This window comes from Falco punctatus (genome assembly GCF_963210335.1).
Source record: "Falco punctatus genome assembly, chromosome: 1".
Taxonomy (NCBI): Eukaryota; Metazoa; Chordata; class Aves; order Falconiformes; family Falconidae; genus Falco; species Falco punctatus.
Window position 1 is genome coordinate 119,701,286 of NC_137580.1, and position 23,406 is coordinate 119,724,691.

Genomic DNA, 23,406 nt, shown 5'->3' on the forward strand with positions numbered 1-23,406 from the left:
CTCCTCCTGCCCGGGTCTGGGCGGATGTTGGGTCCGGGCGGCTGTTGCGTCCCGGTGGCCGGGGGGCGCGGCGGCCGTGGGGTCCCGGCGGCCGTGGGGTCCCGGCGACCGTGGGGTCCCGGCGACCGTGGGGTGGGGGTTCCCGGGCGGCCCTGGGGTAGGGGGTCCCAGCGGCCCTGTAGGCCCGGCGGCCCTGAGGTGGGGGGGGGTCCCCAGGCGGCCGTGGTGCGGGGGTCCGGCGGCCGTGGGGTCCCGGCAGCCTTGAGGTGGGTGATGCTGGCGGCCGTGGGGTCCCGGTGGCCCTGAGGCGGGGGTCCCGAGGGCCCTGTAGGCCCGGCGGCTATGGGGCGGGAGGCCCGGGCAGCCCTGAGGCAGGGGTCCTGGCAGCCGTGGGGCTGGGGTCCCAGTGGGGCTGTTTCCTTCCCCGTGGACCGTGTAACCTGGTACCCACCGCCCCAAATAAACGTGCGTTGAGGTGTTCGAGTCTGCACCTGGGTGAACGGCCAAACTCTGATACTTCAGCACTTTGCTCCAGAAAAGTGTGAGCCTTTCCTCACTCGCTACTTACCCAAAACATTTTTGCGTGTGTATATTCTTTCCGGCTCAGTTCAAATCCCCAGGGCTGGCTGCAGCTGGGCTGCCCAGGCCAAGGCCGGGCCAAGGCCGGGCTGATGGAGGCCAGGTCCGGGCTGACGGAGGCCAAGGGCCTTGCCCCGCTGCTCACTACCCCTCAGCATCTCCCCAGGGAGTGGGTGCTCCCGGTCCATGTGCAGACGGGAGAGCGCAGGGGTGGCTCAGTTGGTAGGGAGAGACCTGGAGGGAATAAGGGTTTAGTTAATTTCAGTTTTAATACGGGGTTGCAACTCATGGGCTAAAGAAGGGCAATGGAATGAGATTTTTTTATGACTTTTGTAAAAAGGCAAAAGGATTTGAAGCTGAGGGAAAAGATAAAAAACCTGTGCACAATACATGCATGGTAAGATAAATCACCTGGGGGAAAAAAAAAACACCAAGATGAAGCCATGAAGGAGTGAATTGAAACAGCAGCAGGTTATTCCACCCTGGTTGTACAATGCCCTGGCCTAAGCACAAAGCAGAGCAATTACACAATTCTGAGCTAGCACAGTTCCAATGAAACCGCTGCGATCATCAGCACTGCAAGCGGATTCAGTTGTGGTTCATGTGTAAATACGTAAGGTAAAGGTACATAAACTGGGGGGTGGACTCTGCAGAAATTTGTGTTGCTTTTATTGAAGCAATTAAATGCGTGAAGGTGCTCCAGTAGATAGGTAGGAAACGGGCTGTGAGCAGATGTTGTCTTTTGTATTCTCTCAAGTGCAGCTGATTTTCATATAAAGCAAATTGAATGTGGACTGCTCTGCCAAATACGTGGCATCAGTGACGAGCGTGTTGGGCTGATAATCCCTCCTACCACACGGCAAGGTGTAGGAAAATGCCTGCCCATGACCACTTTAAATAGAAGGATGAGCAAAGAAGCTACACCGAATGCAGTAATGCTAAATCTTTTAATTACAGTGGTGTGGGAAGACAGAGGTATGTGAAAGTGAAGGTATTTATTTCTACATGGTATAATAAGACTTTAAGCCAGGCTTGTGCTAGCAGCTTCAACTCTTATCATAGGTATCAACTGAAGCTGGTGTATATGTATGTATATGTGTATATATATTAAAATGATCAGCAAAGATGCTACAGACAACATCTATATTGGAACATTTTGCTACTGTATTAACAAATCTCCTTTAATTATCCCTTTGTAAGTGGTAAGTGTTGACATACTTTAAAGCCACATCTGTCATTCCATACAAAGCAAATGACTAATGGAGAAAGCAGGAGAAGAGAAAGCAAACACAGAGGAGCTAGTCAATAAAAGAGAAGTGATTAAGGACACTGGGATTGACTACTAAGGGGTGAAAAAGAGTATCTGAAGAGGAGAAATGAAATTAGTGACTGTAAGTACTACATTTGGGGACAGTCAGTATAATGTTGCATGCACAGAAGCAGCAGGAACTTTGTCCCCTGGAGTGGTTTCACAGTGGTGTTCAGAAAGGGCTGGTGTCTGTGCTGGCTGAGCTTCGGGTGACGCGTCCCCAGGTCACACTATTCAGTGCATGGCAAGAAGTAACCAGGAGGAGAGGATAACCTGTACTTCTCTTCCTGGGAACTGCCTGCTGTGCTCCTGCTAGCCTTTGTCTTGCATTGAGTTTAATCGGAGCTGGTTAAGAGACGTGAGAAACATTTTAGATTTAATTTGCTGTGTTGGGGCTGTCCCCTGGAGTAGGGTTTGATAACATCCCCTGGGTTTTGTAGTCCTCAGAGATTCTCTGCAGGAGTTGCAGACAGCGCTAGTACTGATTGCACGACCTGCTTTGTTACCAGCTGTGAGCTTGTTGTCTTTACTGCGGGGAGTTTGTCCTGACCATCCGGTGAGATCAGTCGGCAGTAGGCACAGCTGGCTGTTTACTCACCCAATATTGGCTATATTGTTTAATTGAATGCTCCGAGCGCTTGCTGTTTGCCAGAAGAGTTAGCACAGAATGGGCTAGTGTAGCTGGGGTGCTCACAGCTCCAGGGGCTAGTCTAACGACACTGGTAGCGCACCAAAGTTAGAATTCAGTGACTTTTCATTTCTAGTAGTTACCTTTCTTTTCATGCAGTTACTACCCAGGTTTGCAAGCAGCGTGCCAAGCTCTTAATTTAAGTGATTTTGCATTTCTGAGATGCTTTAGAGTGTGTAAGTTTACTGTGACCTTTCTTTGGGTATTGATTAAACTTTTCCAAGAATTACATTGGCAGAGTATCTAAGGCTTTTAAGGATCACGATCTTGTAATATTTCAGCGTGAACTTCCTGGTGAATGTTTCATTGCAGGAAGGGAAGATGCCTGTTGCAAAAGTGCTTACCTTGGGAGGTTAATGATACTTTAAATGATAAAGGGAGCAGGAGGGGGTAAGAGGGGACTAGGGGAACAAGGGGTATACTTTTCTCATCAATTTTTGTTGCTCTGCTGGCTCTCAGAGGTTTATAACCTGGCTGAGGTATTGGTATTTGCCCATAATTAAAGCCGGGATTATTTCACTGTCTGTAGGTGTTAAAATAAACTGTTTTGGCAGGGCTGTGGTTGCCTTGCATAATGGGATGTACCTTTAATGAAAGGAACTTTTATTGCTTTATTATTCTTCTGGACCGCAAGGTTCTTAAGGACTGAGTATCACTGCTCCTGTACGATAGCTCTGAGGGGGAGTATTTATTATACTGCAGCATGCTCAGTATGCATGGTCCCTTCAGCACGCTTTACAAAGCTCCTGCTCGAGACAGCTTGGAGTTCAGGTTGAAAAGAGCGGTAGGAGGGGAAAGCTGTGGAACAGGAGAGGAGTGGGGTAGTTTTCCCTATTATGGGAGCTCAGATATCTTATTTACCCGTGGAAGCAGCCTAACATGTTACCTCTTCTCTCTCCAAGATTTGTTTCCAGCCTGTGGGTTACTTCTGAAGGGTCTGTGGAAAGTAACCAGGGGAGACAACCTTGTTTTCAGGCAGCTTAGGTTGTTAGAAAGTTTTTAGTCAACAAATTGAGAAACATTAAAATAATGGCTTTGTGAAATCATTGTTTTTCTTCCCAGAAACATCTCTCTGCCTCTGCAAATAACTCCCAGTGACCTGGCGCTGAGTCTGGATGTATCAAAAAGCAGTTGTATGAAGCACTCTCCTAACTTCTCGTCCTAAATTATCTTGCACTGTTGAGCACAGCTAAGAAATAGTCAAAACGTTTCTTTGCCATGGTGTAGCGGGAGCCCATCTATCTCTGTGCATCAGCTTCAGTCAGTAGGTACCTTTTTTTCCCCCTCCCACTCCCTTCTACCTTGCAAGCATGCATTAGCCCATACATTTCCCAGCTTGTGAGCCATCTAGGGCTAAACCATTGCAGACAGAGCAGTTGGCTCCACATAGGAGATGCATTCTATTGCTCACTCAACTAACCTTTGCATTCCTGTGATAAATTTTGATGGGTTGTAGCTTACACCATATCTTGCCTGTTTTGCCCAGGACATTTGTAGCAGTGGGAGGATTTGGGAGAATATGACCCCATATTTCTAGAAGAAAACAGAAAGGGAATGTAGAAAAGTGAACAGAATTTAAAATTTAAGAATTGCACACAGCAAAAATGGCAATCTGTTTAGCTGCTTAGCTGTTTTATTTGCAATAGCTAGAACAGCTTTGGCACTTGATCCCCTTTCATTGTTGGTTGTTTTGTTGGTTTTTCTTTAGAGAGGGAGAAAGCCCCATCTTTTTCCTGGGAACATACAAGTCATTGTTTTGGTAAGCTGAGAAGCACCAGTTCCTGTTCAGTTTGTAGTTATGGACCGTGTAATCATTACACAAGTTAATAAGCATGTGTGACAAGGCATTAGATATGTGTGTCTCTCACTAGTCATCTTAAGTATATGTTTGATCAGGAAATGCAAAGCCTGCTAGTTGAGTAATCCTAGAGCAGTACTGAAGCAGATACTGAGCTGTGGGAGCAGGAACCCTTCTGAAGGGCTGATACCTCTTCCACCGTAAAAGCCAGCTGTAAAGCCATTATAGTCTCTGAAGACCTTGGAGTCAGTTTTCCAGTGGTTTCATCCAGTGTGGGTTGTTTTGGTTGGTTTGTTTTGTTTGGGGATCCCACAGCTCTAATGAAAACTGCTTTTGTTGCTAGGAATTTGATATAAAAGTTCTCAAGATAAGCCCTGCAGTTGGGTTGAAAGCTGCTATTCCATTTTGCTCCCATTTTGTGCTTCTGTTTTTTTTTCTGTCAGATCAGGAACAATACGGAATATAAACACTTTGCAACTCGAGCTGATACTGAGGGAGGTCAGAGGCTGATGCAGCTATCGTCTTGGTAGTTACAAGTGTAACTGCCAGGAGTGGAGCAAGAAAAGCCACTTTACAGTCGAGGCTGTATGGATATGAAAGTCAGTAACGCTGACTTTTCTCAGTATACTTTTCCCCTTAGATTTCTTTGTAAGTTATACTTGTGCTCGTAAGAAATGTAAAATATGCTTGTGCAAACTTCTCTAATGAGAACGCTGGTGTAATTAAGTCTGGGAGTCTAAGACTAAAGAGCTAAATTCATTTACACGAGGGGGAACTACAGTGGCTTTGAATTTGGCCCTATATAAGGATGCATATACATATATATAAGGGTGCATATACACTTATTCTTAGGCTAGTAATACCTTCACTGCCCTTCCTCACACCCTGCCTGCAAAAATGGGTCCCTGTAAATACGTGTATTTACACAAGCCATGAATCGTTTTTCATGATATATCAAGAAGCACTTAAGATACCACTGGATACATAAAACGGGCACTCTAAGGTTTGAATTTTTTTCTTTTTTATGCTCTGAAGTTGAACCTTTGAAGCTCTGAAAATGTTCTTGGCATGAAGAACTCATGTATGTACCTCATAGGAGAAAATACTAGATCTTACTAGAAACTTGGCTGAGTTCTGCAACCCATGCAGCAGCTTCCATAGACTATTTAAAGATGTGGAAAATAATAACATGCTTCCTGTGGAAGGTGTTTGTCTTGCCACCCCCAGCATGGGAAGCAACTTCAAGGAAACTTCATATAAGTTCATATCAACCAAAATGGCATGTTCAGATGAGGAATAATACTTCTTTGTGAAAGAACCACCGTTGTGCATAGCCATTAATACGTATTGTGCCTCCAGCTGAAACGGCATGTGAAATTCCAGTGACTTCTTAAAGGCACTGACTTTAACCAATTGAACTGACACAGCTTTTGTCTCTCAGTGCTGGTTACCATGGCTGTTATCCTGTGGTTTGCTTTAGGAAAGCAAAGTTCTCTTTGTCCTTCAGCTCTTTGGCTGGCACTGGGTTCTGGGCTCAGCCCAGGTCTGGAGCGCTCGCTTGGAGTCTGACACAACCCCGCGGAGTGGCAGTGCAGGGCAGAAGGATGATGACGGTTGTGGAAAGCAGACGCTTGTTCTGATCTGCCACCAGTGCTGGGCCTTGTGTAGCTTTGTACAGGCCACATAATTGTTTGTGTTCCTCTTGGGTTTGGCTTTTTTTCTCTTCTTTCTTTTCATATGCTTGTGATGTACACAACTGCTGGAGGGGACTGACTTTCAGACTGTGGTTCAGTTGGGATTTCATTGTATTGATATCTGGAGGGATTGTCCAAACGTGCTTTTGAAGCCTCTTTCAATTTGGTTTTTTTCTCCAAAGCACAGAAGCTAAGCACCATGAATAATGCAGCTGATATCAGGAAGAAACTGGAGGTGTAGAAGACGTAGCGGAAATCACTAGTTATGTCTACCAGGAGACCTGAAATAGAAGCCATAGCTTAGTCAAAGAGAAGATGCCTACTAAAGGCAACTGGGTGACATTTATATAAATGTTAAACCTGAATCATTCAGCAAACTGCCATAGACGACAGATAAGTGTTCACAGGTAAGTTCTCTTCTTTTCTCTGGATTCTAGGAGTTGTTTGGGTATTTGCAGTCACCACTCTGGTGATGTTTCTGCTTCTCTATAAAGTATTTCAATACCCAGAGAAATCAGGAAAGAGAGGAACTTTTCTAACTTTTCCCCAACCTGCTGATTCATTTTGTTTACTCAGCAGAGGACCCCTGTGCCACTGCCGCTCACTGGATTTTGGAATGAGTGACCCTGTTATGTCCTGGGTCAGAAAACAGGACAAAGACGTAGAGAAATCTCTCACAAATTGACATGTTAGGGTCTCTGAACTGAAAGCTTGTCTTTAATAGTGTGCGATCAGGGAGAAGAAAATTCACAGCGCAGCAAGCATTATGACTAACATTAAGTGTCTCCAGTATAAAACATTTAGAAGTGTGATATATCAAATTATTAATTTAACAGTAATGTTTGACATGGAAAGGCAATACACAGGTCAAATTATATGATGCCTTCTATAGGCTGCTTATTTATATGGAAATACTGAAATAATGTTTGTTTGCTTGTATTCTTCAGTAAATATTGATGATGTTTCTTTTCATAGTGCAGATTTTAGAATATAGCTAGAAATGGCGCTGCTTTTACTGTACTTTGTTTTGCCCATTTGCCACTCCTGTCAGAGATGTCCAAGAAAAGACATTTTTTGCACTTTGAGAAAAGTGACTGGCACACTAGTGCTAGGGAATGCCATGAAATGTGGTGCATGTTACCATCCCATTCTTAGGGCAGACATTATTTTCCTGCTGAATAACACACAGTTCATTGTCTGGAGGAGAGAACTAAAGCCTGAATTGAGGATTCGTGCTCAGGTTCACATCTCTTCTTTGTTAGTTTTCAATTTGCTGCTGTAGTGCAGGAGCAGGTGCATCTTGGACAGGTCACTTAGTAGCATTTGGAGAAAACTGTGAACGTTGTGAATAATTTATTGGGTTGGGGGTCACAACTAGCTCCTTTCTTGTCTCCAGAGAAAAATTAATACACTCTAGAACTTGGAAGGAAGAGTGAACAGAAGATTTTACTATAAGGCTCTTGAATAATGTAGGGCTGGTAATAATTCTGATCACAGTTAATTTGTTTAATGGGTTGTTCACAATTCCTTGCGGCTTCGTAGATAAAACAGTATAAACTAGCAAAGCAGTGGAAGAGTTCATAGACCCCAAGATCCTGCCACAGTAGTTCCTCTCTGTGTCTTGCTTCTCACTGGAAAAAAGCTTTCATCACTCCCATACTTAGCAAAGCTGCTCACCAAGTGGGTAAAGCTTTCACTCTCTGCTGTTGCTGCAGTGACACTTGGGCAGTTGCAGAAATGACCCTCCCTCAGCTGTGAGAAGGGGCTGATCATTCATTTCCGACTCTCCCTTTTATACTGCTCCCTTCGCACAACTCACCTGCCTGCATGGGTTTGGAAACTCCCTTATTTCTCTTCTTTATGCTCCCAAACACTTGTCAATAGTGTCTGAGCAACCAGTTTTCCCCCAGCCTGCTTTAATAGCTTCTCTCACCTGTGAGAGGGGGTCCGATGAGGAGAGTGATACTCTCCAGGATGGTGAAGAGCCCTAGAGCGCTTGAGAACCTGTCCATCTCCACCACATCCATCAACACCTGGAAGATGAGTGCCCCGATGCCACTCATGGCTATACTGAGGATGATGCAGTAGATGATGAGCATGCTGAACTTGGCTGAAATGACACAAATGAAATTGCTGAGCCCGCAGAGGAGCACAGCCAGGCTGAACAGGTAGATGCGTTTCCCTGTGAAGACTCTGTGTCCTGAGAGCAGCCCTGTGAAAGGGCGTATGAAGATGTTGATGAACCCGATAATGGAGATGAGGAGGGCTGCCCTGCGTTCCTCCACTCCATTCTGGATGGCGTAAGGCACAAGGTAGATATGGGGTAACGCAAACCCCATCATCATCCAGGTCACTCCAATCGTGTAAATCTGGTAACCTTTGTTTTGACAAAAGATGTCGAAAGCCAGGTGCTTCTGCAGCATCTGGAAGCATGCAGTCCTGGTTTGCTGCTGGAGCTTCGGCTGGGGAGAAGATGCTCCATTGGATAGCTGTGCCTCTTCTGCTTTTCTCTCTGGCTCCTCTCCAGGCTTGGGTGACTGTAGTAGTGACCCTGATGCAAGCTGAACTGGTCTCATGATGGCTCCACAAACGCAACAGTTCAATAGTATTCCTCCAAAGATAAGAAAAGTATTTCTCCAGCCCATCTCATCCAGCAAGTGTTGAGAAAGCAGAGGCCACAGCGTGAAGCCAAGGGAGACACCGGTGGATGCAATGGCATTGGCCAGCGCTCGCCACCGGACAAAGTAGTAGCCCAGCACAGTCACTCCTGCCTGGAAGCTGAAACATGAGCCCAGACCTAAAGGGAAGAAGAAAAGAGAAAATGACAGCACGTGATCCCTCTGTGCTGTCTTAGAGAGCGAAAAGAGCCCAAATCCAGGGTGTACTACAGCCAAACGGCTTCATTTGCCATTGAAACATCTCCTCACCTGCCAGGCTGCACAACCTCCAGTCATTAATGCTCAGAAATCCCACACAAAGCATGAAGAAAGATGTTGTACATAAATCAAACTACTCATGTTCAGTAAATATACTGACCTAAGCTGACATTTGACTGGGGCATGCTGCCGTTCCTAAAATTGTTATGGAATTGTTCATTAAAAACTTTGGGTTTATACCACATGCAACAAGCAGTGCTGCTTTCCTGACACTTTTGTCAGGACTCGGGGAGTTACTTGTTTTTCTCTCTATGCAGTGGACACAGCTTAGCTTGCAAGATCCAACAGGGTTGGTGCCAAAGTAACCTGGGTGAAGAAATTATTTCTCTGTCTTAGAAAAAGCCAAGAGTTGAACATCAGTTACATAGGAGAAATATTTGGAAAGGAAAAGTTCCCATCTGTTACTTCTGTTCAAAACCAACATCTTCTTTTGTTAGAGAAAGGTATCTCCACATTTCCCCAGATTGGGAGTGGTGAAATAAAAGCCCAGGGAACTTGGGAAGGGTGTTGTCCCAACACATTATGTTCCAAGATTGAAAAAACCCTCCCTTCTTCAAAGACAGGAGCCTGAGTAACTACTAAAAAGATCAGACATCTTTGCTCTCCGTCTTGCCCTCTGGAGAGCCGCAGCTTTTTCCGGAGAAGCACTTTCCAGTGAGCTTGGCTGGATGAGGTGTGTGTTAAAGGGGTGTGAAGGGCAAGTCTAGCTGCTCTACGATTCCTGCTGTGCTGTGGGGCTTTTCATTTATCCTATTTCACAGCCGAATGGAAAAACGTGAGCCCTTAGTGAGGACTCTCACTGTTTCCCATCTCTCAAGTCAAACGCAGCAGCTGGGTTTTCCTGCTGTTCTTTGGTACTTACCCGTGATGAGGCCAGCTGTTAAGTAAAGCTGGCTGATGGACTTGCAGAAGGAGCTGGACACCATGCCCACGCCGCTGAGCAGCCCTCCCAGCATCACGACAAACCTGCAGCCAAACCGCTTCACCAAGATGCTGCAGAGGGGCCCTGGGAGCAACGGAGCAAAAGGGAAGCAGTTAAGCAGGAAGGAATTATTTTGTTCCTGCTGGACTGCTACAGTTCTCAAAGGATTTAGTCTAGAGACCCTGAGGATTGTCCCAGCAGCACGTAATGCAGTAGGGGAGCCAGGAAGAGAAACTAATATTCCTTGATTGTCCCAAGTGCATGGTCAGCTTGTTAGTGGAGGGGAAGGCTTCTGTGATCTGCTTGGATCTGGGCCGTCAAGTAGGATTTCTACGCTTCCCTGTGATGGATTTTAGTTAAAACTCTAGGAAATGGAATGAAAGAAGGACCTTCAACTGTAATTCTCTTCTCACATAAGATAAATTCTGGGAATGATTTGAAAAAGGAGAGGGCTTGGATTTCCGTGCCTCTGAGTAAGACATGCTAAGCAGGGAGATATTTCTGTTCGCATATTTCCACTCGCATTTAACTATGTTTTTCAAATACCCTGCCACAAAATCTCCTAAATTGCCCTTGATGTCCCGCTGCCTGGGTGAAACTCCTTGCAAGAGAGGGCAGACTGACTCTGAACTAGATCAAGAATGGGAGGAAAATAGGCATCGTTGGGGAGGATTATTTGAAAATGGCTGGAGAGGTATGTTCATGTCTGCATGGGATTCAATCTTAAGCTTCAGGCAGCAGCATCCAAGCTGCAGCTTGCGGAGTCTTGCAGCTGTCATGCAAGTCATCTTCCCCAGGAAAATAATGAGATGTTATTGTCAGCACATGCCTGTCCTGGCATACCTGGTAGGGGTGGGTAGATTTAACTGTGTCCACTTCCAAGAGGACACAAGCCTAGGAGCAGACGGTGCACATCCCAGTTCCCACTCCCGCCCCTCCAGCACAAGCACCGCAGAGGTGGGAGTGAGACCTGGATGGTTCTGATGGGCCAGAGCCCAGCTCTGCCCTTCTTGGGCAGAAACCTGTGTTTTATCATGCTCCTACATTGCTGGCAGGCTTTTCTAGGGAAGAGTTATGTTATTTCATCACCAAAAGCAATGAACAAATAGGCATGGAGGTGTATGTTTAAGATCAGCCAATTCTTTAATTTTCCTAGACTTTTGGTGAATTCTATTCTATTCAATTCTATTCTATTACGATATGAAATGATGGTAAATTATCAGTTTGTTAATGTCATTTACCATGCTTCACTTTGGGGTAGGAAAAGGTTAGTTCTGACCTGCAGACCACCAGTGGGAAACATGCTTCCCTCTGCATGCTCTGGCAGAAGAGGATCTGAAGGTAGAGTTTCTTTTCCTGTTCCTTTGAGGATCCTCCAGGTTTTATTCTTTTTTTCCCCCTCTTCTGAACTCTTAAGGTTATATAAATAAATGCAAAATGACCGTAAGCTTCAGAATTAGGAGTTAATCAGGGTAGGGAAAATAACCTGTGGCATATATGTGACCTAAATCAATGTCTGGTTTGAAATAAAATCCGCAGAGTCAAGTCAACAGTGGAATGTTATTAAAATTAGGAGTGCAGCTGTCTGTATTTTGATCTGCTTAGGAGATTTTCACCTCAGACTTCAACTGGCCTTTGAAAAAGTGTTGAGCAAACTGGTGACTGGATTGTTTTTCCTGCTGCTGAAGACGTTAAGGGTGGTACTGCTGCTTAACCAACTCGAGCAGCCAGAAGTCATAAACTGAATACTCAAAAATCATGAGATTGGCTCTAAAAATCCTAAGGGTTTTTCATTATTTCTTCCTGTTAACTTGCTTTCTAGGTTTCAGACATTATTTCTGACTTGCCTGAGGCTTTGGTGCTTTCCTTTGCAAAAATAAAATCAACACAAATGCTGCATTTGTATGAGTGTGAGTCAGGAGAGTTACGTGTGCATGAATATCTCGGAGCAAGAACCTGTAAGGTCCTGAACTGCCCTTTTGGAGATGGCCACAGGATCCTGAGGCCTCTCAAATTATTCGTATAACAAAATAATCATTAATCACTTTTACCTAGGAACATAGCATGGGTAATGAGATACGTTTGACTTACTAAGTTACGAGCTATTTTTTGCACTGCGCCCTTCCTCGTTTCCTTCTCTAGCTCTGCTGGGCTGAGGTTAGCTCTCCCGCATGGGACCTCCTCGCTGCCCCGGCCGCTCTGAGAACAGGCTGTTCTTTCCATTTCCCTCCCTGTTTACCAATTTTTGCAACAAATATTCTTGTTGCACTTCAGTTCCTCTGCATTAAAAAAGAATAAGAGAGGAGAAAAAAAGAGACAAGCACCTTCAAGAGCCACTGGTGACGTAGCAGATTGCAATTTTGAGAAAGGTTTCAGTGCCAAGACAATGGATGTAACCAGAGAATCGGAATCAAACAGAGCCTGGCCCACAGCAAAAGAGGTCAGAAGTTGCAGCAAAAGCCATACATGCTTGGATTGAGAGGGAATCTTTTCTCTCTGGGGTTTTTTTTGTTGTTTTTTCTTCCTCGCTTATGGTTGTGTTAGTCCTGCCTTGTGCAATCGGGGGACAAGAACAAGCACTGCTCTGCGGTAACAGACGGGACACATAACTGGCAAAGGAACAGCTCTCCTGTAATGCCCTGGCTATGCCCTGACAAATTCTGTTAGTGAATATAATTAACATGAGGCTGTTCTTTCCTTGACTAATTTATAACTATAGGATCTATTTATTGGCTGTCTTTATATTACCTTTTACTGTGGTTCCAGCCTCCTACAAAACAATTCCTTCATTAAAGAAGATAGGATAATTGATATTTGCTTGCGGATGCTGCCAGACTTGTCCTTCCTGGATGTGCTGGGACCAAACCGCTTCCGAGATCATTTCCCAGAGCCGGCAGATCCCCACTAACCACAGCAGGGCCACCGGTGATGGAAGGCAGCACAGGGAATGCCCAGCAGCTTCCAGATTCAAAGTCCCAGGGACACTGCTCTGTACCACCCTTCTGCTGACCTCCTGTGATAATTCCTCCCCTCATTGCTTCCCTGAGGTCTCTTTCCACCTGCACCTTGCAATTCTGGACCCAGCTGCTTCTGCTAAGGTGCAAACTCTCTCTCCCATGTCAGGTGGCTGCCAGCCGAGTCCTGCGCAGGAGGGACTGAGCCTGCCACAGCCTTCACATTCGCACGGCTCAGGACGCTGCTTTGGTTTTTCTCTCCATATTCTTGTGTCACCTTTCACCAGCGTCAGAAGAGGGCAGGTGCGAACTCGAGGAGCAGCTCAGGTACGTGGGTGTCGCTGGATACCTTGCTTCTTTTGCGTGGTGGGGTTTGGGCAGTCTGTTTATCAGATAATCGCAGGAATTGCATGTGGAGGGGTCAGCAGCAACACAGACCGCTGGCCAGGAAGTCCTTGAGCTGCTGGGGAATTGGTTTTCTCTTCTATGCAGCAATATCTGATGGGGGCGAGGGGGATCTGGGGACCCTGTCCTTTCAAGCTCCCACATTTGGGGGAAAACCAGTAAATCACTCCGCTAGCCACAAAGCACAACACTGCTTCCATCCCCCTTCCCCTGGAGGGTGCCGCCTGACCCACATTCTGCGTTCATGCAGCTTGGCTCACGGCGGCCCCGATGCCTGCTTGGGTGTGTGCTCTGCGCCACTGCCCAAGGAGCTGCTTTTAAGGCTCTGCCCCAGCGAGCAGCCTGGAGGAGCTTGGCTTTTGGCATCTTTTCAGCCATGAAGAACACAGTTGATGTGGCCCATGGAAGATGTGCTCTCATGGACAGAAGATGAATCATGGAAGCACCCAAGCTCCAGCGCTATCTGCCTGCTTATTCAAAGAGCTGCTATGGGAAATAATTAAGTTCTTGCTGGTCTGGAGAAGCTGGGCTGAGAAAGGGGTTCACCTTCTTTGACCAAGGGTCCTGGTTGTCTCTTAGAATGGCAAAAGGGAGACTGTTATCTGCAGACACTTAGCTTTGGACTGTGCGGTCAAAGTGGCTGGGAGATGCTGTGCACCACCAACCAACCAGCCTGCTCAGACCTCCCAGCCCCTTCCACCATCTGCCTTAATGAAATGCTAGCAGTGACCTCGTCACATCCACTCGTCAGCAGCACAGCAGTGGGAGGTGACGGAGGGCATTCCCTGCGGCTGTTACTTACCCCCTCCGTGCAGCACAGCCACCATGATGGATGGGAACCACGACGTCTTGCTGTTGGTGGCCTGGAACTCATGCTGGAGGTCCGTGAAGAAGACACCGATGCAGGAGGGGAAGCCCAGCGTCAGCCCCTGCAGCAGCACTGCAGCAAGAAGGACCATCCATGCCCATCCCCGGTCTTGGGGCTTGGCAGCTTCACGTTCTGCCGCTCCTCCTTGGGACATGGTAGCCTTCTTCTCCTCCTAAGCCAGCCTGCTGGGGAAGGGAGCGCAGCTACCAAGCAACCCTCAGCGCAGCCAACAGGCCTACAGAGAAGAGCTGATGGTATTCCCGAGGCTCAGCGGCACCTCTTGCAGCTGACACTCTAGACTTGCTCTGCATTTCTTCCAGCGCCTCCCTTCCTTCTCCCTACAGGATCTTGGCAACAGACCGCTTGAGAAACAACTGCCCTCCCCTTTTATATTTCACAAGGCTGTGACCACAGCCAGGTACGGAACAGGACCACACCTCCCCTGAGGTATGAATTGGCCTTACCTAGTTCCCGCCCTTATTTTCCCTTTCACCTGCTTTCATCATATGGAGTCCCCTTGCTGGCAATTGCTAAGGTCACTCAGACCTGCTGAGAAGGAAAAACTCTGCAAATGCCAAGAAAAATAGAAACATATAAAGCTCACATGTCGCAGCGGAGCTCAGCGCCAGCCTTTCAGGAAAACTGCACCTACACTACAGTGCTAGTGGCGAAAAAACATTTTTAAAGCCATTAATTAATTAGGATTCGGTGATCGCAGATAGGCTTTTGCTTTACCTCTGTTTAGATCTAGAACTTCTGAGAGATCCCCATTTTGATTTCTTTGAGAATGGCAGCACAAAATGTACAGCAATAGCATTCCCCAGCCTGTCCACATGAATAAACATGCATAAGAAAAAAAAAAAATAATCTTTGGCAGCTGGATGAACTCGAAAGAAGTGCCCGTAAGGTCACTGCGCAGTGCAGTATTTATTTAGTGCTCAGATAGTGGGTTTCCCCCTAAAATAATAGCTATAATAGCTACGTTTGAGTTTTGTGTGCAGCTTTAAAAAGGAACAATAGTTTGATTTTGCTCGTTATTTATCTAGCATGGTGGCAGAAAGTTAGTTTCATACCTCAGGCTGAGCCCAGACGTGGCCAAGCGGAGGGCAGCGAGCGCCTGGCTGTGTGCGTGGCTCGTCCCCGGTGCGTGCTGCCCGGGCAGCTCATGGCCCGCGGTTAGATACTGCTGCTTCAGTAGCCACTACAAGCTTTGAGGAAGCCTTTTGCAATATTAACCTAGGCATCACTTCTGTAAACAGGGCTCTTATGCTGGCTGGCTCAAGGCCAAAATTAAAAAAAAAAAAAAAAAGGCCAGGAGCAGAGGGGGCCCATGGGAAGGGGCTCTGAGATGCAAATCACGGTGGTGGTGCTCAGCACACTTTAATCCTTTGTCCACTTTAGCTGGGTGCAGATAATGCAACTAATTCAAGAGCTTGTCTCTCTGGTGTGAATTAGCTGGATGACAGCCTAAAAATTCTCCCTGGCAACAGCAAATGTGCAAAAAAAGGCAGAAGCACAGCTCCTCTCTGTTCCCAGCTGCCCTGTCCAACTCTTGAGCTTGTCCAGCAGATTTCTGGCTCCCCTCACATCTCCCTGTGCGCCTGCTCACCCGGGAGGACTCTCCAGAGGGGCTGCAGACCCCATGGCTTTCGTCCACCTTCTGCCCCCAGCCGCAGGACACATTTTCCCCGGGCAGCCCGACCTGCAGGGTGGCTGCCAGGACCCTGGCAATGTGATGCCGAGCACCACACGGCCACCTCGCAGCCTCCTGCCTTCGTAAAGGTAAAGGAATAAGTTTGTTCCCGTGCTGGCTGTGCCACACTGAGCAACAGCAGCACCGAAAAACCTTGGCTTAACCCTTCCCAGGGTAAGCCAGATAGAATGGACGGTGCAAATGTGGAGGGCAAGCGTGTGTTTTCGTGCTCCTACAGGCTTGATGTTCTTGGGCAACCTGCTCCTGGTGTTGAGCAGTGAGCACGAAAGGCGAGGGACACCTGTGAAACACAGGCAGATTTTCACACGTACATGATGATCTTGTGCTAATGTGTTGGGAGTAAGATTGAAGCTCACAGCAACAGCCACACCTGGGTGCCTACTGCAAACCGTGTGCTTTTGTTGGGAGCAGATGAACCAGTGAAAAGGTGCTTCCCTCCACCAGCCCGTGCAATGCCCAGGGACACGTGGGTGCCCTCGATGGGACACAGGGGAGCACACTGCCAGTTTCAGTCTTTCCTTCTGGCCACTCTCTGCCAGTCATGGTCTGCCCTGCTGAGCTAATTCTCCCTCATTCAGGTCTGAACGTTGTTTCTTCTTCCAGTGACCCCCAAGACACCAGCATCCAAGCTTTCTTGGATTTCCATAGCTGTGACGGAGCAGCCCTAGTAGTTGTCATTGATGGCAGCAGACCACTCACACAGTGATTCTCTCTGCTTCTTCTGTGCCTCAGTTTCCCTCAGCTGTGCTGGGACACCAGCAGCTGCTGGGGTGAGGGTTGCTGGCTGCTCCCTGCAAGGGCAGGCAGCCCCTGATGCTGAAAAAAAATGGGCCCAGGGCATTTATGTAGCTTACCTCCTAGGAAGAGGTTTATATTTAGCCTGCAAATGATGATGGTATCTGTAGATTGTCCTCAGTAAGAGCTTGTAGCTTGCGGGTAGCTCCGTGGGGAGAGGAGCAGCCCACGTCTCCCCTACAGCTGCTCAGGGGGGAGACCCCGCAGCAGCGTCCAACGGGGAAGTCGGGAGCGTGGCTGGGGGGTAAGCAGAGCCACTGCCCCCAGCGATGGGGCTCGAGGGGTGTTCAGAGACCGGGCGATGCCTGTGGCTTGGGAGCAGGGGTGGAAGTGGAGAAGAAAGGTTCTTCATGGTACGATAGGTCCTACACCCTGCTGCCGCCCCAGCTCAGCCCCGGTGTGGGCTGGATGTGTATTTTATGAATGTGTAAAATAAGCTGGATGCACAGAAGCGAGATGTTTACTGTAAACTGAGCGGCGTGGTAAAATGTTTTTTGGAGTCACTCGGTGTCTGTTGGGGGTAGGAAAGCTAAGCACTTCTCTTGGTAAATACCTTTATAAGTGACTTTTTAAGTGCCTTTTCATCCCGAGATCTCGGCTTGCTTTGCCATCCTCTCCCAGGTAGGCTGTATTATATCCCAGCTGACCTTTCCAAAGTCACCCCGTCAGCTGGGAGCAGAGAATCCAGATCTAGCGCTGATTAAAACATCAGCCCGATGCTGCAGCCTTGTGTCTGCAGCATGTCACTTGTCCTCGGTGGCTGGCAGTCCCTGAGGGACAGGCTGTGCCTGGGGCACAGTGGAGGTGGCTGCAAGTCCCCTGCTCTCTGCCTGTCCTTACCCACATATTACAGCTCTGTAAGCTGGTCCCCAGCTCAGGAGCCTCAACAGCTGTTTTGGGAGAGACGATGTGCCTGGCACCGCAGTGCAAATGCCTCAGAGCCTGCAAATCCCTTTTGAAAAAAGCCTAGTTGACTTTGTTCCAGAGATCCAGATTAGCAAATTGTCCGATGGATTGAATCTTGTAGAGGAAGTGCAGGGGTTTTGTTTGGTTTGGGGTTTTGTTTGGTTGTTTTTTTTCAAAAGCCAAGGAAACTAAGTGACGTTTCAGCTGAGGGATTGCAGAGCGGCTTGGGTCAGGGTGCTATCCCTGCTCTAGGTTTAGTCCCAAATTAAACTCCTGCTCTGATTCCTCCCTTGAACCCAGACAGACCCAGGAGAAACCATGCTCTCAGAGCACCTGAGAACAGATTCCTGGTGTGAAACTGAAGCTGAGGCAGGGACAGGATCTGAATAACCCTGGCAAAACCCCTATGGACCAGCTCTGCTGGTGCTGAGTAAATAGCACTGTGCTAAGGGTGGGGGAAGTGCTGGCTGATCCTAAGTTTCCAAGCAGCTCCCACAGCATCACTCCCACATCCTCCCCCTGCAAAGGGCATCAAGGTCCTGCCTGCACTAACAAGTCTTAATTAGCCTGACCAGCTTAATCTGGGGCCTCCTCCCACGTCCCCTCCACCCCGTTAGTTCTCCAGCTGGATTTAAGGCCGGCTCCTTGCCTAGATCAAGGCTTTGATCTGTCTCACCATTGTCTTCTGCTCTTCTGGGCAGACTTTGGATCTCCTGGTGGCTTTGTGCTTGTTACTTATCAATAATGCAGCTGTAACACCAGGTGAGAAGTCCTACTTTTGGGACCAGGTTAATGACTACAAGCTGGGGATAACGCCGCCTGGCACGGAGATGGAAAGGGGGGTTGAGGAGGCAGCTGGCACCGCAGCGTGCGCCGACAGCTCCTGCCAGCCTGCGGGAATCCGGCAAGATGTAGCTTGTCCCTGCTCTTTACCCCAGTGGCACATCTCCGGCTGGTGGGCGATTGCAGATGGTTTGCGCACAAGTTGGCCCTTGCCCTCCTGGCTGCTGCTGCCCCCAGCCCAGCCGCTGCCTGGGCTCTGTGCTGGGTGGGGGGCTGGTGCCTGGGGGGGGGGCACCTTTCCCTTGGGCAACAGGGATGGCTCTGGAGGCGAGTCTGGAAAGAGGTGTGCTCGAGGGAATTCACCCGGGGCGCCAGGTCTTTGCTAGGAACCTGGCTGGGGTTACTGAGGATATCTGGAAGCTGCTGGTGCTTTTCCTGCAGCGTTGTCCTGCCTTTGTGACGGTGAGGAGGGTGGCACGTGCCCTGAAGAGCGGGGCTTTGGAAGAAACGGCGTTACCTTATCGTTAGCTGTGTGAAAATCTAGCTGGTGGGTGAGGATGTGGTGCGGGGAGGGGGCAATGGGCTGTGGTGCAGCTGTGGGGGAGAGTCTAACCCTGCTGAGCCCACCCCCATGGATTGACATCTGGGGACCCTGAACAGGGGCGGGGGGGGTTCCCTCTAGCAGATCTTAATTGTCACTTACCTTGGCTTTTATTAATGAGGAATAAAGGGACTTGGTGGGGTAAGGGTCAAGAGAAGTGTGTCCCTGTGACTGGCTGGTGGATCCTTGGGGCAGGTGGAGGAGGCTGTGGGGCACTGGAGGTGTGTGGAGTGTGGGTTTGAGGAAGCCAGGAGGTTTTGGGACTCCACCTAGCCAAGAGAATTAGCTTTGGCTGCGCTGCTCCCAGCAGTTGCTCTTCTCTGGTCCTTTGTCGGAGGACAGTTGCTCCAAGGAAGGTGCAGGTGATGCCTAGAAGTCACGACGGGGCAGGAGATATGACAACTTAGGGCCCACACCTAGGCTCTTCCTGCCCATGCCCACAAGGTTCAGTGTTCAGCCTTGTGACTTCTGGAAAAGGGAAGACAGGAGCTCTTCATCCCGCTGGGAAGTGCAGGTCACCGTGTGCCTTGGGGTTGTGTTGTCAGGGTGGTGTGTGGAGACAACAAAACGTGGCCTTGAGCTTTTGCTTCATTGGGCAAAACCCCTTTGATCTGGCAAATATGACCATCCCCTTCTTACTTTTTTCACATGTTTCCCTGCTTTCAAATTTTAGATGAAAATGCACTGAAATATGAGGATGAGGGTGACCGTTAGGTATTTCCTAGCCCTTTAGTGACTAATCTGCCTGTTTTCTGAGGCATCTTGAACTCAGCGCCTGGGTGAAGGTCCTGACTCCGTGCTTGGTTGCCCAAATGGTTTTCCTCATTTTTAGCCACTGTCATTTGAATTCATCAGGATCGCTGGTGCGTGTTCTCCCCGCGTGACAGACCTGCTGCCCAGACTGCCCTGAGCTAAACCATGGGTGGAAGGTGCTCGCCTTTCCCAAGGGTTTTGGTGGTGACGCAGGGAGCAGCTGAGCCCTTGGCTCGCTGGGGATCTGTTTGGGACCCTTGAAGCATGAGAACTCCTTGTGCTTGATGGTGGACTTTTATCAGACCCCCCCATCTGCTGAAGCCTGAGGAACCCCTAGGAGGGATGGAGGCATCTAGTAGCGAATACTGCCAGAGGGTCAGATATTGATACCTTTGCTCATCCGTTACACCACAATCTGAAGACAATTGCTAAGGGGATTGCAGCTCCTTCTTTGCTATGGTTTGAAGAAACCAACGTGTTTCTCCAGCCCTGGAAGGGAGATGGTACATGGGGGTTATTTGCCCATATGGAAGTCGGGTTAAACCTTCAGTGACTGCCTCAAAACCAGATCTGGGTGGAAGGACGGTAGCTAAGGTCCTTGTTTCCCAAACAAGTTAGTAAACTGGCTTGAAAATACCCGCAGGCTTTCTGTCTGCAAATAGATCTGGCAAATAGATCACTTTGTTCCGGGTGAAGGTGGGTGGGTGAGTGACGAACTGACCTTCATCTTTACGTGAGAGCCTGGGGCAGAGCAGAAGAGCGTATGTGTGGGGCAAGATGCACCTACGGCCGCAGCCAGAGCATCGCGCCGGGTCTCACCCTCCCAGGCATGTGTGGAGAGGGGAAAGGCAGCAGCAGTTTCCACTGCTTTATGCTGGAGCCCCAGGCCAAGCAGTTGGATGCTGGCAGGTACCTGGACGCTGCTGAAACCCTTTCTGATCTCTAATGTCAGTTCAGGTTTCCTCTTGGTCTGCAGACAGGAGCTGGCAGGCCAGAAAAACAAATTAATTATGCCCCAGGCAAAACTGGCAGGGGCAAGCGGAGCTGCCGGATGGGATGACTAATGGGAGTTTTGCAGAGTTGCCATGAGGTGAGCTCCAGCCCCAGCGAGCCAGGTGGCCCCTGGGCACAGTGTGGTGGCCAGGGTGGGCTCAGCCCCGGCCGGAGCCTGAGCCTTTCCTTCCAGAGGAGAAATGCGGGGTTGCTCCTTCCACACCCTTTCCAGTGCAGCGAAGGCTGATAAAGGGAGTTTAAAGTCCTGCTGCAGCTCGGATGTCTGCGCTGCTTATTGACTTTATGCTGTGGCTATTGGAAAATCTCAGCGATGTTTTGTCACTCTCCTTCCTCCCCAGCACCTGGCAAAGACACCTGGGGAATTTCTCTCCCCAGGTTGCCCCTGGGGGAAGGAAGGACCAAATCCTGCTATAGACAGGTCCTAGGTTCCTTGGGTGTTTTTTGTGCTGCCTTAGTGGTGGCACAGCCCCAGGGATGGAGCTCCTCGCCCACAGATGCTGCTTGTCCCTGGGAAGGTGCCTCCGCTGGGTATCCCACAGCTTCCTGGGGCAGTGGGGTCTGGAGGCAGCCGGGGGTGCTCTGACAAACCCAGCCAAGACCAAGGGCCTTAACCCGCTGCTGAGGCCAGTTCTGCTGCAAACCGCCCCCCTCTCCCCCTTCTCCTGCTGCTGCAACAGGTCTAGAGCCGCCTGGGTTTTGGCAATGGGGAGAGCTGAGCTTTGGCCTGCCCCTGGCAACAGCAGGATCTGCTTAGTTAGAAGTGGTTTATAGGGTTCATTTTTGTTCTGGGTAAGTTAACACCCGCAGTGCTGCTGCCTATCCTGCACAGCCTCTTGCTGCTTGCTAATGCTGGGGCATCACTTGTGTTTCGTGCAGCGAGTAAAGCAATCCTTTTTAAAAGGTGTTAAGTGGGTTGTGTAGCCTGGAATGGGAAAGTGAGGGCTGGTGCAAAGGCTTGAAAGCTCCAGCTTGTGATTTCTGCAAACCACTGAATGACACTTGTGTCTTCTGCATGGTGATGTAGCGTTTTGTTAGAGGAACCTCCTGCCTGGCAGACCTGGAGCTGCTTAAAGGCTTTTCCAGCCTATGTGGCCTTATAGGACAGCCCCAAAATGGGAGAGCAGGGAGGTGATGGCTGCAGGCCTGAAATGCTGGCTGTAATTTGAATTTCTGCTGACAAGTCCTATCTTGTGAACGTGAACAAATACGCATGTGGCGTCAGCACCGCCAGCCCTGCAGTTTCCATCTCTGCCCAAGATGCTGCTGGCACTGGAGCATGGCTTGGCTTTGGGCAAGTTGACTGCAGGTCTGGACTGCCAGTGAGGTTTGGCATGGAAATATGGGGAGGGGTCAAGGAGGTTTGCAAAGTACCACCTTAAATCGACCTGTGGTACATGGTGACTTGGCTGAGCCGTGGTTTCTGCCCTCCATGCTGGTGAGCTGCCTCTAAGGGGACAGTCTCATCTCTTTCCACCATGTTGGCATCAAACCCTGGTCTGGGGATGCATCGACCCCCTCCCTGCTCCGTGGCTTGAGGCTGCTGTCGTGGGGGGATGGAGGCAGGTAACGTGCCTGCAGGGCAGCCTTCAGAGTAGCTACAGTGGGCAACAGCCACTTGTAGTCAAAAATAAGACTAAATTCAAGTTTTTCCATTCTTCACTTACGGCTTTGCTGCTCCTCCTTTTCCGTGTGTTGGCCTGAACTGTTGATGTTATCCCACTTCTGGCATCACCAAAGCTTGGCTGTCTGGTGTGCCTCTTCGCTGCTCCGCTGCTCATCCATCCGTCGGTACCTCTGTATTTCAAGCATTTCTGAGTTGCAATGCTTTGTAAACAGGAAAGAATCTAAATCTCGGCTAATCCACCCGTCTTGCTAAAGACGTGGAGGCAGGGAAGGCTGGCAGCCTTGGCGGGAGTAGCGCAACTATTTAAAACAGCCCGCGGGGTTTCTGGGCTGATGCCCGTGCCCAGGGCACTCCCACCCCACAGTCAGCTTCAGGCTCAGAACACCAGGGGAAGCCAGCTTTAAGAAACTGTAGTTACTTTTCCCATGTTCATTCCCTTTTGTCGTGGTTCTGGCAAGAACCTTGTGTCTCTATCTTGCAGGGGAGGTGAAGAGCTGTTTGCAAGCTCCTGCAGATGTTCAGCGTGGGTCTGTTGTGGCAGAGGAAGGGGCAAAGCTGTCTGAAACAGTCTGACCTTTCTGCCACAACGTGCTGTTCCACAGTCGAGCAGGGGTTTAGCAAAGGCAAGTTGACAAAAAAAAAATCCTCTTTCCTTCTTAGCTACTCACACTTAACGCTTGTATTGCTGTTCTGCTTGCTTGTGGTTGTCAGTGGAAATGGTAAAGATAAGCGTGGAAGTTTAAATTCTTTTTGTAGAACAGAAAATCAGAAGCAGGCTTCGGTTTGCCTCTTTCTCTGAAAGTAAAATTAGAAGGACTCCAAAATCTAATTAAGAGTCTCCTCTTGGCAAATCATTTCTCGAACTGAACTTCGGGCCCATTTCTCTAATGGGCCCGAAGCAGGTACCCATTTTGCAGGTTCCTTTCCCCACAGTGCAGTGTTTGCGTGGGAAGGTTGGACATGGATGCCGAGAAAGCAGCAGGCTGTAGACCGTTTGTTCAAACTTGTCAAACCCATTTCAGAATCTTTATTGAAAAAAAAAAATAATTAATCACAGAATCTC

The 23,406-nt window shown here is 48.8% G+C and overlaps 2 protein-coding genes across 3 annotated transcripts in view; both read right to left on the reverse strand.

The window, feature by feature from the left end:
- Window positions 1-23,406, reverse strand: part of NUP85 (nucleoporin 85) — a 246,140-nt gene that overhangs the window by 56,392 nt on the left and 166,342 nt on the right. The gene's annotated exons all lie outside the window — the stretch shown is intronic.
- On the reverse strand, window positions 701-23,284 carry SLC16A5 (solute carrier family 16 member 5). The gene is made up of 5 exons (XM_080407626.1): window positions 15,227-23,284; window positions 14,088-14,338; window positions 9,867-10,010; window positions 8,002-8,865; window positions 701-6,349 (listed from the first exon to the last, which is right to left on the reverse strand). Exons 2-5 carry the CDS (start codon window positions 14,305-14,307, stop codon window positions 6,108-6,110), a joined length of 1,470 nt encoding a protein of 489 aa, XP_080263752.1. The 5' UTR covers window positions 14,308-14,338; window positions 15,227-23,284; the 3' UTR covers window positions 701-6,107.